At 36.4% G+C, this 19118-nt stretch overlaps 2 protein-coding genes across 2 annotated transcripts; one reads left to right on the top strand and one right to left on the bottom strand.

The window, feature by feature from the left end:
- The first annotated feature begins 8965 nt into the window (after positions 1 to 8965).
- LOC126607420 (auxin response factor 7-like) lies at positions 8966 to 15701 on the top strand. The gene is made up of 14 exons (XM_050275004.1): positions 8966 to 9755; positions 10297 to 10412; positions 10496 to 10591; positions 10724 to 10780; positions 10891 to 11046; positions 11148 to 11232; positions 11377 to 11467; positions 11556 to 11720; positions 11819 to 12014; positions 12235 to 12373; positions 12561 to 14545; positions 14804 to 14994; positions 15086 to 15262; positions 15348 to 15701. The coding sequence occupies exons 1-13, from the start codon at positions 9713 to 9715 to the stop codon at positions 15219 to 15221; spliced, it is 3456 nt and encodes a 1151-aa protein (XP_050130961.1). The 5' UTR covers positions 8966 to 9712; the 3' UTR covers positions 15222 to 15262; positions 15348 to 15701.
- A 113-nt stretch (positions 15702 to 15814) lies between these two features.
- LOC126607430 (20 kDa chaperonin, chloroplastic-like) lies at positions 15815 to 17996 on the bottom strand. The gene is made up of 6 exons (XM_050275014.1): positions 17829 to 17996; positions 17528 to 17700; positions 16938 to 17117; positions 16695 to 16850; positions 16280 to 16357; positions 15815 to 16175 (listed from the first exon to the last, which is right to left on the bottom strand). The coding sequence occupies exons 2-6, from the start codon at positions 17696 to 17698 to the stop codon at positions 16002 to 16004; spliced, it is 759 nt and encodes a 252-aa protein (XP_050130971.1). The 5' UTR covers positions 17699 to 17700; positions 17829 to 17996; the 3' UTR covers positions 15815 to 16001.
- Positions 17997 to 19118: the final 1122 nt, after the last annotated feature.

Here is a 19118-nt window from a genome sequence, read left to right as displayed (position 1 = left end):
ACTGGAAGGGAGAGTAGGTGAAGGGAGTGGACGAGAGGGAGGACTCGATGGCGACGAAGATGATAGGAGAAGTCTAAAAAGAAGGGGCATAAAATAATAGTTTAATAAAATAAAAGAAAAGAAAATAGTGTAATAAAATAATATTTAATTTGACATACCGGTGGATAACAAAATTTTGAAAGATGTCAAAATGCCACATATGTTGTCAAATTTAAATTTCTTGTTTAAAATTTGATATCTCATTTTGAGATGCTCTAAGGAGGGTTAAGTTTATGAACATGCGTCAGTCAATGATATAAGCCACAAACAGTCTACATATAAAATAGGTGCAGAAGATTTAAACTCTTCAGCTCCCAAGTTCAAGTATCATATATACTATTTTAACTAATTGCTAGGTTTTAAATATTTTATTATTTCTTTTTGTCTTAAACATTAAATAAAGTTGTTTGAATGCTAAACCTAGTACGTATAATCTTTATTTAACCGTAGATTGTCATTTAACTTTTGTTGTTGTACTTTCTCTTCACCGTTAAATGACAACAATTTCCTTAAGGCTTAGGAGTGTAAGAGAGCAAGTCTATAATTAACTTCTAACCCTAAATTGTGTGCATGATCTTTCGACATCTCGTATCTAACTTCATCAACTGCTTATGGAAGAACCATGCATGTGATCGTATTAAAAATGCATGATTTTCTTTTTCAGCCGATACGAATTAATAAAGAGGTTTAGTTGAGTTTGGGCACTGATATAGATATTTCATTGCATGCCTGCATATATACAGACACCAGCTAGCTAGCTCTATATATAAATAAATATATATATATATATATATATATCTCTCTCTCTCTCTATATATATATATATATATATATATCTCTCTCTCTCTCTCTCTCTCTCTCTCTCTCTCTCTCTCTCTCTCTCTCTCTCTCTCTATATATATATATATATATATGCATACAATGTCGGTTGGTAAATTTATTCCCAAGATCTAAAACAATAGGACTATGAATAATTAATTAGGTAGCATTATGATGAATCATTCGTTTATTGATACATTTAGATGACTGAACGATAATTGAATATTTTTATATGAATGATTTTTATAATAAAAATTAAGAAATCGAACAATCTATATTATGAAATTCACAAGAAAAATATATTATTTACAAAATGTGAGATATGTTCATTATTCGACAGGAAAAACTCAAAGATAAATAAATATTAGGTATACGCGTCCGTGCAGTTGAGGTATAGGGCAGGTAGTGAGAATCTGATGTGTATAATATGAAAAATTCTTGAGTAAAAAAAAGGGGGGAACGGAGGAGAGCCACAAAGGCAAGATTTAAGCCAATATTCTGGTCGGAGTTGGGAGGTTTCTGGCCCGACAAAAGCTGCACCATCTCACATGCCCGTCTACGATGTCGTATTTGGGTCTTCTCTCTGTTAACCGCCTGCCTTCGATCTGCTCTAATCTAAACCGGAAAATAAACGGATGGTCTTCCTTTGGTGTATAATATTGGTATTTAAATATATGCTCACGGGTCTCGGAAATTAAACTTACACGAGCCCTTGAGTTGATGGCGGGATATCCAGTCCATATAAGGTATAACTTGAGCTTGAAGTAGTATATATGTAATGTGCATGTATCTGGATATTCCTCCAAAACAAAATAATAAAATAATTTATATATATATATACACACACACATAGTTCCTACGTATCTGGTCTATGTATAACTATACTATTGTAGGAATTTATTCCAGGTTGGAAAAAACAGAAGAGAAACTACTGTAAAAGTTTGATACTTTGTTCAAACGACTTCTTGTTGTGTCCACAAATAATTTCAAAAGGTAACGTTGATCGATGAATTGATAGGACACGCACGTTCAAGTATGTACGTTCTGAAGATTTCTTACTTTTGTGACTCTAATAATAAGATTGACCAATCGAAAATATAGATAATAATGCTTGTTATATGTAATATTAGGAACAATATATAGCAAGTTAACGAAGGAAGTGACATTCTACCATAAAATTAACTGGTAATATGGGGAGTAGTTTAACTTACTTATAAGTCCATGCAAAGTCCCTTATTCTCCATACGTGGGATTGATAATGTCCACATGCTCCCTCATGCGTGACGAATTTTCAAGCTTAACACGTATACAACACAAATGGGATGACGTTGAGCACGTGTGACTGTTATGTTTCACAAGTGGACAAACATGCTCTGATATCATTAAGAAAATTAAGATTCTACCATAAAACAAATTTGTAATTTGGAAAGTAACACAACTTACTTATAAGCTCATGCAATGTTTTTTCTTTTCTCGATGTGAGATTGATACTCTCAATAATTAACACTCTTCTTCACATGCATCTATGTTGCAAATCCACAAACAAATGAAATTCCGAGAATTAAGAATGAATTACCTTCTCTAAACAAGCTTGTAAGAAATGTGTAATGTATTAAAGAATAACCATATAGTGAACCCTAAAAACTCTTCCTCTTTATTATTTCTTCGCCTCATAAATCAAAACACAATTTCCTCAATTTTCTTTCTTTTATGTTTTGGCACTTTCTTGCGACTTTTCTTCAGACCAAAACAAGTAGAGACCATTTTAGATAACTTAGCAAGGCTTCTGTGGGGGCGAAGCTATTCACTCACGAGTCGCGACCTAGGCTATATATACACTACATGAACAAACGATGGATGGAAAGGTGGTAAGTTGGAAACTCGGAAACGAAATTCAAACCAAAAGCTTTTGCATGCATCAACAATAATATGGCCATAATCCTTTCCATATTGCATTTGATATAGATGTCGTTTTGTTGGCCGTCCAAGATGTTACAAGTTACTTTGATTGAGACTTAAGTACTATGTCAACTTTACCACCACTTCTTTCATATTCAAGTGGTCCGTCAATAGTTGTGGTCCTTTTTGTTTTAAATTAAAGCACATGGAAATATTAGAGATGGGACTATAGTTGCATTCACCCCTATGGGGTATACTATACCACCAGACGTCTTGCAATTGAAATAGACCTAACAAACGGGTTGTGTTTGTCGTTTTCGTGTCATATTCATTATCTTAAGGGTTCGTGTTGTGTCAAACTTGTTATTTTAACGGGTTATTGACAAGTGGTCTAATAACGACTCGACTTATTAACGAATTGTGTCGTTTCGTGTCAAGTTAATGGGTAATCTCAAAAATTGTTATGCCTAATGTCTAGACCTGGCAATGGGTCTTGTTCGTGACGTTTGCGTGTTATATACTATTATCTTAACTAGTTCTTAACATGTGACCCAATAACGACCCAAAACGCTAATGCGTGACCCAATAATGATCCGACTCGTTAAAGGGTTAACCCGAAATCTATTACTTTTGTGTCGTTTCATGGCGGGTTAATAGGTTGTGCAAGAAATTGTAGGCTTAAATTGAAGTATTTTTGTCGTATGATTTCACTATCAGAATTGTTCACTTTTTTAACCATTACGTGTCAAATAATTGATGTTTCATCATGAATATGCTACTTGTACTAAATTGTCAATTTATTCAATATATATGAATAACTAAATGATTTCCAATTTAATTGGTTTTCTTACTGATTAAGAAAATGAACAGTTCAAATGTTAAAGTTTGTACGGTAAAAAAACACTAATTGCAGCGTGGTGCACCCCATTGTCATTTTATTGTCAATGGACGCCCTTATTTGTTTCAATTTTCTATTCATAAAATTACAGAAATCAACTTGAGAGAGAAAATGAATCATGACTTGTGCTTTTCGATTCTCTAATGCAAGTGGGTTAGGGGAAAAGTGGGCAGACTGCGGCCATGGATTCTTCGAAGAAGAATGAACAAAGGGAAGGATTAGTTGGGGCTCTACAACTTTAATATACATGCACCCTCAAAACCAGGATCTTCTTAATTCTTATTGTCCAGATTAATTGTCAATTTTGCCACCTTGCTGCTAAAGATTTGTACATATTTTATATTTCTAGGCCACCAAAAAAGAGAGGATAATATATGCATTTCACTCATGGAGAATCCACATATCTCACAACTTTTGATTAACGTATTTTATTGTACAAATTTCATAATTAAAATTGTTCAATAAATTCATTTGAAGATTATCCTTATAGAAAATCATTTGAATCGGAGACTATTTAGTTAGAGTGGTGTCTACACACCTATTTTCACTTTTTACACATATATCTCAATTTTCAGCTGTCGAGTAAAATGAATTGAAGAATAAAAATAAAAAAAATAACCAGGGTATGGGAAGTTAAAAACGGTGCGTGAATAACACTACCCTTTAATTATTCGTATTAAATAAATGAATCTTTCATCATAAATGTGTCATTATATACAATTGGATGACTAAATATTTTCAAATTAGAAAGACTTTTTGCAAGAATAATTATCAAATAAAGATGAAGAAAATTGAACAGTTTGATTATAAAATTTGTACGATCATACATTATTTGCAGTAGGATATGGTGTATCCCATGAACTTGTAGGCTTTGGAAGAAGAAGGTGGATTGTCTGCCCTCTCATTTCCATACTCTTCTCATCCTCTCCTGTTTGTGTGGTCACGGTTAAGCCACGTCAACATTTTATATATTTTTTATAAAAATAATAAAATAAAAAGTAATAGGAATATAAAATGTTGACGTGGCTTAATCGTGACCACACAAAATAGAAGGGGATAAAAAAAATATGGAAATGAGAGGACTGACAATCCATCTCCTTGGAAGAAGAATCCACCGAATTTCTGGCATGTGAAGATGATGATCTCCTGCTTTTCCGGCTTCTTCCCATCCTACTTTCTATATAAAATTCTCCTTTCTTTTTCATCCCTGTTATTATTTTGTATACTTTTCTCTTAAAAGGTTTTAGGGATCGCCATTATTGTTATTATTATTTTGTCATAGAGGAATCAATTAGCATTTTTCATTAAAAAAAACAATTAGAATTTCTCATAAAAAAATCAGTTAGCAGTATTTGCACAAGACCATACCAGAAAAGTGGGGTTTGCACAAGACCATACCAGAAAAGTGGGGGTTTTTTTAATTTTTAGTCAAAGTTATGATGCCTGTGTTTACATTTGGTACACAGCTTTGTACCTTAAATTACATGTTGAGCTAAAGTGTAATAAAGGTCACAACTTTAGTTCCATTCGTAAATATCAAACCTTTTAAAGAAAGAGATTCTCATTTTTTGACTCACTCCACATCGAATTTTAACAATTCGAATAATTTACATTTTAAGTCTCAATTCATAGATTATTTTTACAAAAATTCAATTCAAATCAGAAACTATTTATCTATTTAGTTGTCACGATGAAATTTCAATGTGTTTTTAGAACGTTTGTCAATTTATTTGAATTCAATTAAATGCTTCAAATATTTCTGATTTGGCTAGTATTTTGCAAAGAAGATTTATAAGGTGCAACTTAAAAAACAACGATTCGAATTGTTGAAGTTTGATGTGGTATGAGTTCCACAACTAATTTCTATTTATTTTAAGAAATCGAAATCCTACATTTCGACAAAAAAAAATAAAAATAAAGAAAAGGGAATGTACACACAATATATAAGGCTCGTAAATACAATGCACACGACTTTCTTCGGATATCATGCAAATGGAACTGTGATTTTGCTATCTAATATTTTTGCTTAACATTTTATGCAGGAACCAATTAGGAATGCGATAACATACAATTATCATATTACCTTTAACTATAAAAACATTAAGTTGAATAAAGTGGGGGAATTGGCATTTTCTTATATTCAAGTTGACAAAGAAGGGACCTCTTATTCTTCTGTTCAAATCTATTAAAATTTAGGTGTAGTCAATTAAAGGATTTTAGAATCCATTAAAATCTAGGTGTAGTCAATTAAAAGATTTTATAATCCATTCAAATATAGTTGTAGTCAATTAAAAGATTTTAAAGGATTTTAGAATCCATCCAAATCTAGGTGTATTAAAAAAATTAAGATTTTAAAGGATTTTAAAAAGTTGTGGATTTTGTGGGATTTGAAAGCAAAAACTATATATAACCAAAATTAAAAAGAATCCAACCTCACCCCCTAGGATTTCAAATCCTTCCCCCACAATCCACCACAATCCATTCAAATTCTTTTAAAATCCATAGGAATTTTGTAAGAGTCTTTAATCATCTTAAATCCTATCAAATTTATCACTTTTAAAATCCTCAAATATTGTTTACCAAAAATCAATCAAATCTAAAATATATGACCATTGGATTAAGGGTTTAGGGTTTCTTTGTAGAACCATATTCGTTAATTTTTTTTTTCACTACAAATGAATGTTTTAATGATTCTGGATTTGTCTAATTTTTTGTAACAATGATATATAAATGATGGTATAAAAGATAGACAATTTAGATCATTAAAATACATTATAGAGTAAGCTCCACAAAAATGTGTGTCAAAAATGTGTAAAAAAGATAGTGCTACAAATCAGCCTCATATATATAAATAAATTATAACTTTTCAATACATTGGAGTAAAAAATATTGAATTTTGAAGATGAGTGGAGAAAATTTAAGAGAATATATCCTCTCCGGATCTTTTCCACCAAGGTCATCGGATTAAGTGATCCGGACCTTTCATATTTCATCCAACGGCAAAAAATTATTACAACTTGTAAAAGATCAAAACAAATAGGCCGTTGGATGAAATTTGAAATATCCGGATCACTTGATCCGTTGACCTTAGCTCTTCTCAAAATTTAATTAATTTTTAGGAATTAAAATAAAAAACGAGCATCATCAAAATGATGTGCATGATGTTGTGGCGGGTCCAAACCTCCAGAAAAAAACCCCAAAGAAAAGGAAAATATAGTTGTGTGCTGGATGGATCACTAAAATAATAATATAAATAGCGCCTCCAGTCAAACATAAAGTGCCTTGCCACATCAGCAACCACATAAAAAGGAAACTTCTTGGAAAATCTCAACCAAATCTCATCCCCACCGTCCAATACTTTACCAAAGTTAGGTAAAATCCATTCACACCCGTCAACGGTTAAAAAAAACACAACAAAGAACTCCTCGGCTAGGGCAACGTACTGGGGGTAACGACTACTAGGGTATGTTTTCAGCTTTTCCTTCTTTATGTCTCTCGGAACATGACAAAAAAAAAAAAAAAAAAACGTTGCATATGCTCTTCAATTAGGGTAAAATCTTGAGTTTAATCAGAATTATGTCAACTTATCTCTATATATCTCTTGTCACGTGACAAGTTTTCATCAACCTACCTCTCTCATTAGGTGACCTTTTCATTTAGGAAATAAAAACTTGAGCGACCATCTTATCTTATCATCTCTATGTTTATCTCGCAAATCACAATTTTATATCCACATTTCTCATCACCTAAAATAGTCACTATGAGAAAGAGATAACCCTACTTACAAATGTACAAAATCTCTCCTAAACTACATTTATAATATTTCACAATTATATAGTTTTAGAGAATATAAAAAAAGGAACTTTAACGAAAAGCTCCCGGTACTATTCACTTTAACGAGAAACCACATTTTTACACTAAAAAGTCAATCATGGTACTATTCACTTTACCCTTTATTTTGTCATTATCATTAAAATTCAAAGTTTTAAAGCCATTTTCATTAGTTTTCCTTATCAAAAAATGTTGTAGATAGTGTTTTACCGTAGGATGGAAAGCAATCATACTATATATTTTGGTGCGAGTTCAATTCTCATTGATTCTCCTCCCCATAACAACTTACTATCTAATTCATTAACGCTATCGTTGTACTAAAAATTGTTATTTACTGAATTTTTGTAAGAAAATTCCTAAAACTTATTGCACAATAAACACAACCTAATAAACAATGTAGTATTATTAAATTCACTAAATTTACATAATGTATGGAGTGACGTTTTACATGTAAGGTAAAAAAAAAAAAACCCTAATTTATTGTAAGGTACAATGTTAATGATTGTATATGTTATAATTTGAACGAATTAATACTCATTCTTTACATGCCACATGATTACTATCACACACAAATACGCCTCTTATTAAGGGTTAGGATCACCTTAAATTTCTTTCAAGCATACAACAAACATATCATTTGATGAATAAATTTAATAAATAAAATTCTGTTTTTGAAATGCCCTACTTTGATTCTTTATATTAAAAATTGATTAATGTCATCTTCCATGTTGTGCTCGTACATAAATAGTTTTTGCCGTCAAATTTTTACTAGTATGCTAACGTGGATTCCATAGCTGAGAGTTTCGAAAACAACAAAAACCATTTGTGGTGAAAACCTGTGAATTAATCAATTGACCCTGACACTGCCAAGGGGAAATCTGAACTTAACAAGAATCTGAGGTGAATTTGATAATATAAATTTATATAAAAAACAGCTGGGGACAGAGGGACTGATTAGGAATTATAATTAATCAATGTCTGCAGACGGTATAATCAGTTCAATCCGTTAACGTTTTTTTGTTTGTTGAATCTTATACGACTTATTAACTTGACAAAAAATAACACGAAAATAATAAATTTTGGAATAATTCATTAACGAGTTAGGTCATTATTTGATCATCCGTTAACAAGTCAGTTGTTATCAGGTCACCCTAAAAGCTCTAATTATTAGGCATGACAATTTCTAGCATGACTTGACAAGAAAAGACACAACCCATTAATGAATCGGATCGTTATTAAGTCGCCTGTTAAGAAACCCTTAAGATAACAAATTTGACACGACCTATTAAGATAAAAGGTATGACATAAAAATACACGAATACGACTCGCTTGTCATGCTTAAGTATAACATACGCTAATGAATATGATCCATAAATACTCAATGATGGTGTTTAATTAAATTAATCCCTGTTTTCATATTGTTAATCCTTTTGTTTTGTTTTTTAGCCAAGTCTGAAGAGAAGCTGCTCGAGTGAGAAGAGAGAGTGAAAGCTCTGCCTTGCTTTGCTTAAGTCTATTTCATGTAGGGCAGTTGATTTCATAAAGTAATAAAAAAGCTGTCCGAGCTTTGTTTGCTTGCTTTGCTCCCTCTCTGGTTTCCCGGCGACACGTTAGTTTCTTTTTCTTACGCTTCGATCCCTTCAACAATTCCAACTTCACAAAAACCCAACTTTGCAAACTTTGCAAGAACGCCAAAACCCAAGAAAAAAACTTTAACCAAAAGAAAAAACACAAAGTTTTGTCTTTGTGTGATCATCTATGTACCCTTTTCGTTTCTGGAGTTTATACAAATAACCCAGTTTCCAATTTGCTTAGTTTTTTCAGCAGGTAGGAGTTTTTTTTGCTGATTTGAAAGCTTGAGCTGCAAAGTTGTGAGTTTTTTTTTTACTGGGTGTGGTTTTGTATTTTGGTTGGTGGGCTTCATCAGGAATTCAGAGACGTTTGCTATGATTTGAGCTGTCTGGTTTTGAAAAGGGCAATGACGGGTTTCTTCAAATTTGGTGAAATTAGAAAAAAGTCAGAATCTTGTTGCATTTTTGAGATTGGTAAAGGAATTGGTTATCTGGGTTCAATGTGAATTGGAGAAGGTTTTGAATTGAAAGTGGTTGTTGTTCTTCAAGCTCTTTTCTTTTTGGAACAAGTTGTACTGCAATTACTGGGTTATGGGCTGCAGGTAGACGAGCAAGAAGTTGAATTTCTGTGAGAAAAATCAATCAAGTATTAAACATGAAGGTTCCCACCAATGGGTTATTAGCAAATTCTGGGGAAGGTGAGGCTTCCTGAATTTTGGAAAATTTAGTCCTATGTTTGATGTTGTTTATTAATTTTTGTGAGTTAGCTTTAGTTGGATGCTTTTGAAAGGCTCTCTTAACTTTGATTTCTGCAGAAAGTGGAAGTACTTTTATGGTTGGGGATTTGAAATTTTCATTCTTTGATTGCACTTCATATGATTTCGACTCATAAATTCAGTATATGAATTGATCACTTTCCAAAGAATTATGTAATATTTCTGTGCAAAGTTCTTCATACATAAATGATTTACGGTTCTTAAAACATAATTTGAACCACTTTTGAAATAAACCATATATTTTAACACGGCAGATCTTGTGTTCTTCGAATCTCATACGGATAATTAGGCTGTTGTGGCTGAATTATACAAATATTGGATGATCTGTTAATTTTCAGATATCGTATGACATGGTGTCAGGGGAAACAAATCTGTTTTGAGAAGTTGATCAGTTGACATTTAATTATCGTGTCAAGAGTTTTGACTTATCTTCAACGCTGATGAAGTTTTGTTTTGTCTGCAGCCGGAGAACAAAAGAGAATTAATTCGGAGTTATGGCATGCTTGTGCTGGGCCATTGGTTTCTTTGCCTCCGGTTGGAAGTCTTGTGGTGTACTTCCCACAAGGCCACAGCGAGCAAGTGCGTCTTTCTCTATATATGTAAAGAAGCAACAGTTTTCTGAGATTTGGGTTTCTGATGGAATTATCATAACTATTTTGCAGGTTGCAGCATCGATGCAAAAGGAGACTGATTTCATACCGAACTACACCAATCTTCCGTCTAAATTGATATGCATGCTTCACAATGTCACATTGCATGTATGATAGTTCCACGCAGCTACTTTAGAATGATGAAGTTTATTTTACGGATGTAAAGCTTTTTTGTTTTCTGTAACATGGTTGATTTTAAATACATTACTCATGTATTTCTACATTCGTTTTATTGTACAGGCTGATACCGAAACAGATGAGGTCTACGCACAAATGACTCTCCAACCAGTAAACAAAGTAGGTCAGCCATTCTTTTTGTGAATTAAGCAATACTTTACCCGCTTCCCCTTTCACATGTAATCATGTTCCATGTTCACTTATTTGCAAAACTGTTTGAAATTCGGCAGTATGAGAAGGAAGCATTGCTGGCATCTGACATGGGCCTCAAACAAAGTAGGCAACCTGCTGAGTTTTTCTGCAAAACTCTTACAGCTAGCGACACGAGCACTCATGGTGGATTTTCTGTACCTCGTAGAGCAGCTGAGAAGATCCTCCCACCTCTAGTATGTAAACCTTTGAAACTTAAATTGTTATTTGAAAATATCAAAGAAGTCGGTGTAGTCCATTCCGTGTAGTGGTAACTAGAAGCAGTTATCTTTGATAGGATTTTTCTATGCAACCACCTGCTCAGGAGCTTGTTGCAAAAGATTTGCATGATAGTGCGTGGACATTCAGACATATCTATCGAGGTATTTCCCTCTTTAAAACGTACTCCTAGTGTTCTCGTCCTTCCCCAAAAAGCATAAATTGTTTATGCGTTTTTTTTTTCTTATTAGATATTTAGATGCAAATATCTGAATTTTCATTCTAACTGTGTAGCAATTTCATTCCAGGCCAACCAAAACGGCACCTGCTGACTACGGGTTGGAGTGTTTTTGTTAGCAACAAAAGACTCTTTGCTGGAGATTCTGTTCTTTTTATAAGGTATGAAAGACGTTTTCAGATAGATGATTAAATTCGTCCCGATATACTTCCTTTGGTTAGTGAGTGACAACAACCTGGTTGTATGTAGGGATGAAAAATCTCAGCTTCTCTTGGGTATAAGGCGTGCTCATAGACAGCAGCCAGCTCTCTCTTCATCAGTCATTTCCAGTGATAGCATGCATATCGGCATTCTTGCGGCTGCAGCTCATGCTGCTGCAAATAACAGTCCATTTACCATATTTTACAACCCAAGGTAACACTTGGATGTTTAGATTTTCTTGTTGGTTTTTAGGAAATGTCGTCTGTAATTACACTTTGATTGGTTCTGACAAAATTTATTTGATCTTATAGGGCAAGCCCTTCTGAATTTGTAGTACCTCTAGCCAAGTACAATAAAGCGATGTATACCCAAGTTTCACCTGGCATGCGATTCAGAATGATGTTTGAGACTGAGGAGTCAGGAGTACGCAGATACATGGGCACAGTCACTGGCATCAGCGATTTGGATCCTGTTAGATGGAAAGGTTCCCAGTGGCGCAATCTTCAGGTATTGATTAGCCATTCATATGGTATTTAGGCTTTAGCTAAGTTTACATAACGTTGTGTGCGTCTATATCTGAGTGACACTTGATTGGTCTTTTTTTTTTTTGCTCAGAGTTCATTTTGCAGCTCCCATTACCAGATACAGATTGAATCGAAATTTTCTAGGCGTTCTAGACATGTACTTAAGCTTAACCAGATATTGATGTTCTTTGTACTTTTAATAGGTTGGATGGGATGAATCAACAGCTGGTGACCGGCCTAGCCGAGTTTCAATTTGGGAAATTGAGCCTGTTATAACTCCTTTCTACATATGCCCTCCTCCATTTTTCAGACCCAAGTTTCCCAAGCAACCAGGGATGCCAGGTAAACCATATTGACAAGTTACCTAGATTCTTTGAAGTTTAGAGTCTTCAAAGTCGAGTAACTCGTAAGGAATATGTTTAAAAAGTTAGCTTGAAGAAAAAATTTGCCAGTGGAATCCACAAACATTGTATGTCCACATGTATCATATCCTGTCGGAAAATCTGTTTGTAATCGAGTCCTTTTGCAGATGATGAATCCGACATCGATAATGCTTTCAGGAGAGCCATGCCTTGGCTTGGAGATGAATTTGGCATGAAGAACTCGCCAAGCTCGTTTTTCCCTGGTTTGAGTTTGGTGCAGTGGATGAACATGCAACAAAATAATCAGTTTTCAGCTGCTCAGTCTGGATTTTTCCCATCCATGGTCCCTCCAACCGGCCTGCAAAATAACCTTGGTACTGATGATCCATCCAAGTTATTGAGTTTTCAAGCCCCGGTGCTGTCTTCGCTCGGTCTCCAGTCAAATAAATCAGCTCCACAAAACCATGCTAGTCAAATGCAGCAGCCGAATGTGACATGGGCTCAACAGCAGCAGCTGCAGCAGTTGATGCATAATCCTATGAACCAACAACAGCAAAGTAACCCCCAACAGCAGCAGCTGCAGCAATTATTGAATTCTTCGGTGAACCAACATCAGCAAAATCACCCCCCGCAGCAGCAGCTGCAGCAATTACTGAATTCTTCGGCAAACCAACATCAGCAAAATCACCCCCAGCAGCAGCAGCAATTATTGCAGACTCCAACGAACCAACAGCTCCATAATTTCTCCCATCAGCAGCAGCAGCGGGAGCCCCAACAACAGCAAGAGCCGCAAAACTTGTTGCAGCATCAGCAGCTGCATCAACAGCAACCACAACGGCACCAGCAACAACAATTATCTCAACCGAATCCAGTAAATAATGGTTCTGTTGCTCCTAACCAGGTCCCGGGCCAAAATTCACAACAACCAGTTATGTTCTCCCAACATCAACAGCAGCAATTACTAACAGGGAATACCCAGCAAGCTGTCCCTTCTTCTAGTAAGAATTCATTTCAGTTGCCAACTGGACAACAAAATTCACAGCTCCAGCAGCAGCAACTAGAACCGCAACCAAGCCTCTTACAAAGGCAGCAGCAGGCAGCACAATTGCAATCACCCCCACATCAATTGTTGCAACAGAGTGTGTCACAGAAAGTACAGCAGCAGCCACAAGTACAGCAATCATCTCCGCAGGGCATCTCTGAGCAACAACTCCAATTACAGTTGCTGCAGAAGTTTCAGCAACAGCAGCAGCCACAATTACTCTCCTCGTCAAGCTCACTTTTGCAGCCTCAACTCTTACAGCAGCAGCTGGCCCGCCAACAAAACCAGCAGTTACAACAGTTGCCTATGACTCAGCATCATCAGCAACAGCTAAGTGGCAACGGCTTCTCGACGGACAAACTTCTCAACAACTTTGCAGCTCCTTCGATGATGCAGTCACAACATATGCCTTCCATCCAGCCCCAGAACCAGCACAAGCCACTTACAGCAATCAGAAGCCATTCCGGTCTTACAGAAGGCGATGGTCCATCATGTTCAACTTCCCCTTCTACTAACTGCCAGATGTCCCCATCAAACTTCTTGAACAGGAATCAGCAAGGAATGGCCATGTTGTTGGGGGATTCAGTGGCCGAACCGGCTCATAATTTGGTTCAGGAGCTTCAGAGCAAGTCTGATGTTTGGGTCAAACATGAGCCGCCCAGCTCAAAAGGACCAGACCATATAAAATATAAAGGTACAATCACTGATCAGTTGGAAGCTTCATCATCTGGAACATCGTATTGTCTGGATACTAGCACAATCCATCAGAACTATGCACTTCCCACCTTCTGTTTGGATGGTGATGTTCAATCGAATCCTCGAAGCAGTCTTCCATTTTCCGCTAATATTGATGGATTGGCACCGGACACTTTGTTGTCAAGGGAATATGACTCTCAAAAAGATCTTCAGAACTTACTGTCTAATTATGGTGGGACGCCAAGAGACATTGAGACAGAGTTATCCACTGCTGCAATCAGCTCTCAGTCATTTGGGGCACCAAACATACCTTTCAAAGCTGGGTGCTCAAGTGATATTCCCATAACTGATGCTGGAGTTTTAGGCAATGGATCGTGGGCAAACCAGGCTCAACGTATGAGAACATATACAAAGGTTTGTCACTCTACTGAATAATCTTTGGTTTGTTCATTTTGAAGTGAGGTGCATTTGTCATGAAACTTGTAAACCAACTACGCTGCAACTGGAGGAAACTTCATCGCACCTTCACGGATTCAGCTAGTATATAATGATAATCTTATGACTCTTTCCATTTAGTTTTTTTGCTGTTTCAACAATGTCAAGATTTCGTGATATATATTCATTTTCTTCATCAAAATACCTTTGCTTAATACTGAATTCAACAATTTCTAGGTTCAAAAGCGTGGATCTGTGGGAAGATGCATTGATGTCAACCGTTATAAAGGCTATGATGAGCTCCGGCAAGCTCTTGCCCGCATGTTTGGGATTGAAGGGCAACTAGAAGAGCCACACAGAACGGACTGGAAACTTGTATACGTGGATCATGAAAATGAGATTCTTCTCGTTGGTGATGATCCATGGGAGTATGTTCAAGAACCCTGCAATAGCAGATAGCAAAACCTTTTGCCTTTCCATTCGCTTTTCCTCATACATTCCTTTTTTAATTGCTTTTAGGGAGTTTGTGAGCTGTGTCCAGAGTATAAAGATATTGTCATCCGTTGAAGTACAGCAGATGAGCTTGGATGGAGACCTCGGCAACATTCCAGTCCCCAATCAAGCTTCTAGCGGAACTGCCAGTGGAAATGCATGAAGACCTCAGTATGATGATAACTTTGCAGCCTCGTTTTACCGGTAAGGTTCAAATATTGAAATGATCAAGTCTTCAGCAGATGAATTCCCGTCTGGTTTGCAACTGAGCTGTAATCGTTGTGAACAGAATTCCTCTCGTTCGATGCTAATACAACAATCAGAATTGGAGTCTCCCCAATCATCGAGGGACAAAATTGTTCCTCGTCCGGTGTGGAAACTACTGGTTCCTCGAGTTTGGTTAGTTGAGTTCCTTTAACTTCCGGTAGCAGGTCAGCCGAAGCTCGAAGACACCTCTAACACAACGGTGACTATAGTCGTAGTCCTTGCATATATTGTTGTAAGCTTCATAAGTGGGGTTTTTGATGCGGTATGGCGGGATGAAATGTATAATACGATCTTTCTTTCTTCGAGACCGATTCGACGTTCAAATTATCGAATCAAAGAGATGGAATATAGAACTCAAGTTATAACTCGTTTCAGATGTAATGGCCCCAAGATTTCGATCACAAAAGAATCACGTCGTTAAACACCAAAACCTCCGTCGGTTGATGAAATTTCCGGTGGAGGTAAGATTTTCCGGCGAAAGCTAGAAACTTTGATATATAAAAACCCGAAGATTCATTTCCGAAACTGTTTCAACCGCAATCGTTATACTCCAACTGTTATTACATTCAAAAGTACAGAGAAGGCAGTTGAGGCCCTCAAATCTATGTGATCAGAAAATGTCTTGGAAGAAACTCTGCGAGATACTTCAAAAACTTGAGCTCATCTAATTGGACAACTAAGAAAGTATGGCGATGACATCCGAAGCTCTCAAAGCTATGTACTCAGTACCGTCTTTGCCCTTGAAGTCATTCCCTGCATACTTGGAGTACATAACTGTGCTTCCCTGGGATATGGATAGTGGTTTCCTGTTTCCTTCCTCATCAAGAGTACCGGGTCCGACGGCAATCACCTGTTACATCATAGGCAGAGCATGAACAACAATGTCTCACAAGAACCTCATCCACAATAGCATAAATGCCTTGAGCTAAGATGAAAAGTTTCATAACCCCTTACTGTGCCAATGGAGGGCTTCTCCTTGCTAGCCTCTGTCAGCAACAAACCTCCGGCAGTCTTTAACTCGGCCTCGGCAACCTGCATTGGTTGTACATAGGGTCAAGACAATCATGAACCTTGGTTCAAACATAAGGGAAAATGAAAAGTAGCTAATAAGCCAATATTAGGGTGCGGAAAAAGCATATAAACTGACAATTAGCAATGTGACACTGGACGTATAATAGTAAGGAAGAGACAATCAAGTGTGACTATAAGCCAAGCCACGTCGAAGCTCTAAATGTTCGTCAATACTAATAAGAGGCCTAACAATTACCAACGGCCCAGGACCGTCATGAGATCCTTCCAATTTATGCTTCAACAACAAACTCTTCAAACAATTTATTACAAAAGTTTCAAGTTTCAAAGGGCAACAAACCTTGATTAGAACTCTATCATTCAAAGGCTTGAGATCCTTCACATCTTCGGTTTCAAGAATACCGACTATGTCATCATCCTTCAGGATAAGATGCTTCGCACCATTGAACTCCACCTCTGTCCCAGCATACTTAGAGTATACAACTTCAGCACCTGTCTGTAACACAGAAAGCAATCAGTAAACAGAAAACCTAGAAAATTATTGACTGTAGCTGAATAGGATTAAGCGGAAGACATCACCAACCTCCACACTGATGCCCACTTTTGTCTTCCCAATTGTGTTACCCTCTCCAACAGCAACAACTTCACCTCCTTGAGGCTTTGTCTGAGCTGTGGTTGGAAGTAAAATTCCACCGCCGGTCTTCTCTTCCACAGTCTTGATCTTCACAAGCACTCTGTCGCCCAAAGGCTTAATTGAAGTGTACTGCAGAATCCAATCAGAACCCATTAACATCAGATAACCTAGAATAGCATGGAATTGACAAATTCAACAAAGGAGCTAACTTCATCAAACAACCAGCACAAGAAACAAGAACAGGCATACTTAAATCGAATTTCGAAACCTAACGTAATAGAAACCTTATCCAGAACAAGTTTTCGGGTCAACAATCATAACCCAATAAGCAAAACCAGTTTCAAATAGCAATTCTTCGTTCGACAAGATGAAATGGGTAGAGATTAAAATTCAAATTATGCATTCATACACATTAATCAAACAATTATCACCCCTAAATTACACATGCAAATAGCAAAACTGCCCAAAGCAACCAAATTTTACCCTCAAACAAAATGAACCATATAGAACAAAACCAAAGAAAAAGCCAAAGTAACAACCTTGGGAGCGACGGTGGTGGCGGCCTTGACAGCGAGGCCACGGAAGGAGCGGTGGTTGACAAGTGAGACACATGCCGGAGACCCGAACTTGAGGTTTGAAGGTCTGAGCCCTTCAAACGAAGCCAAACTCCTGGCCGAGAACGACGATGCGGTCAGCTGAGCTGCTGCCATTTCTGCAACAAATTACCCAAAATCAAATTCATCAATTCACCATAAAACATGAAACAAAATCGTATAGAAATGCGCAACAGAACAAAACGCAGATAAATACGATTGAAACGACAGCGGAAATGGAGATTACCTGTTGAATTTGGAGGGCGGAGAGAGAGGACGGAGGAGAGGTTGATGGCCTAGTAGAGTGAAGAGGATAAAACCCTAGAGTGTTTGCAGATTGCAGGCTTTTGGGTTTTATCAGTTGTTAAAAGACGCTTCTAGAACTCCTTTGCTTTTGTCCCCCTCTTTGGTTGCAGTTGTGGTTCGGGTGCCTATTCAATTTGGGTGGGTCAACGGTACCCGCCCGAGCTCACAGCCTAGAGTGCACTCGAAAATGGGGGCAGAAGTGGGCATCTCTCTACGTGGGTAAGGTTGGGCTCATTCTCAAGTTCTAAATTATGTTCTTCACAATATTTTTTTTCGTGTAAGCTTGGAAATCCTCTTCCACAAGCACACTCGTGTCTTCTAGCATGGATTTGGCTCCACCCTAAACCCTAAACCAAATTTAGCTACATATTTCATGCATTCGGATTATAATTCATTTACTTTGAATCTATCATTGTTCACATTTAATATATTTTCGATTTGTTAGTTCATAAGTTCAACAACCCAATAATTTTGAAATCCTGGGTTCGTTCCTTTAGGTAATAAAGTTATTCTCAAATAGCTAATACATGTTGAAGAATATAAGAATCTCATATTAGAAAACTTAACAAAATTAAAAAGAATTTGATTTTTGGGAAGTATCATGATCATCCAATAAGAAAGGCTTCAATTTTTTTTAAATAAACGACTGGAAGACCTATTGATTCTAACAACTGATTGCAGAGTTGATCTTTCGGACCTAGCAATTCATAGATGAAAAAATGACGTACATATTGTTTTATTCCACTTCTAATCAGAGCGATTAGAAAAATTACAACCAATTTGTTGTGCAAGTGATCCAATGCAACTTGGAAAGCAAAATAGGGATCCGTTTCTTTGAAATCTTGACACTTAGTTTGTAGTTAGTTGTGTGCAAGTCACACCGCGGGATAGATATTAATTCCAAGTTGGCGGCTTAAAGGAGCTAGATGACCATGAATTCAAGAATCAGGTGATAACTAGCTAGTTGACTGTCATTTTAGTTTCCCACACTATTGATTGTCAATTTAATTTCATTTTTTTTATCGTATTCCTAAGTTCCAGAGACTTCAAATTCAGCTCATATATGTATAAGATCGGCAAGAAAACGCGCAAAGTGGTGGCAACTAAAATGATCGTTTAATAATCATTTTGGTTTTATCTAGAGAAGAAATACAGAAGGAAAATAAGAGATGAAGGATGGTGAGAGAAATGTATAAGAAAAAAAACACACGGAAAACATTAAAAATCAAAA

The sequence above is a fragment of the Malus sylvestris genome, chromosome 2 (genome assembly GCF_916048215.2).
Source record: "Malus sylvestris chromosome 2, drMalSylv7.2, whole genome shotgun sequence".
Taxonomy (NCBI): Eukaryota; Viridiplantae; Streptophyta; class Magnoliopsida; order Rosales; family Rosaceae; genus Malus; species Malus sylvestris.
Note: the sequence above shows the minus strand (reverse complement) of the source record. Positions and strands in the feature narration are given on the sequence as shown.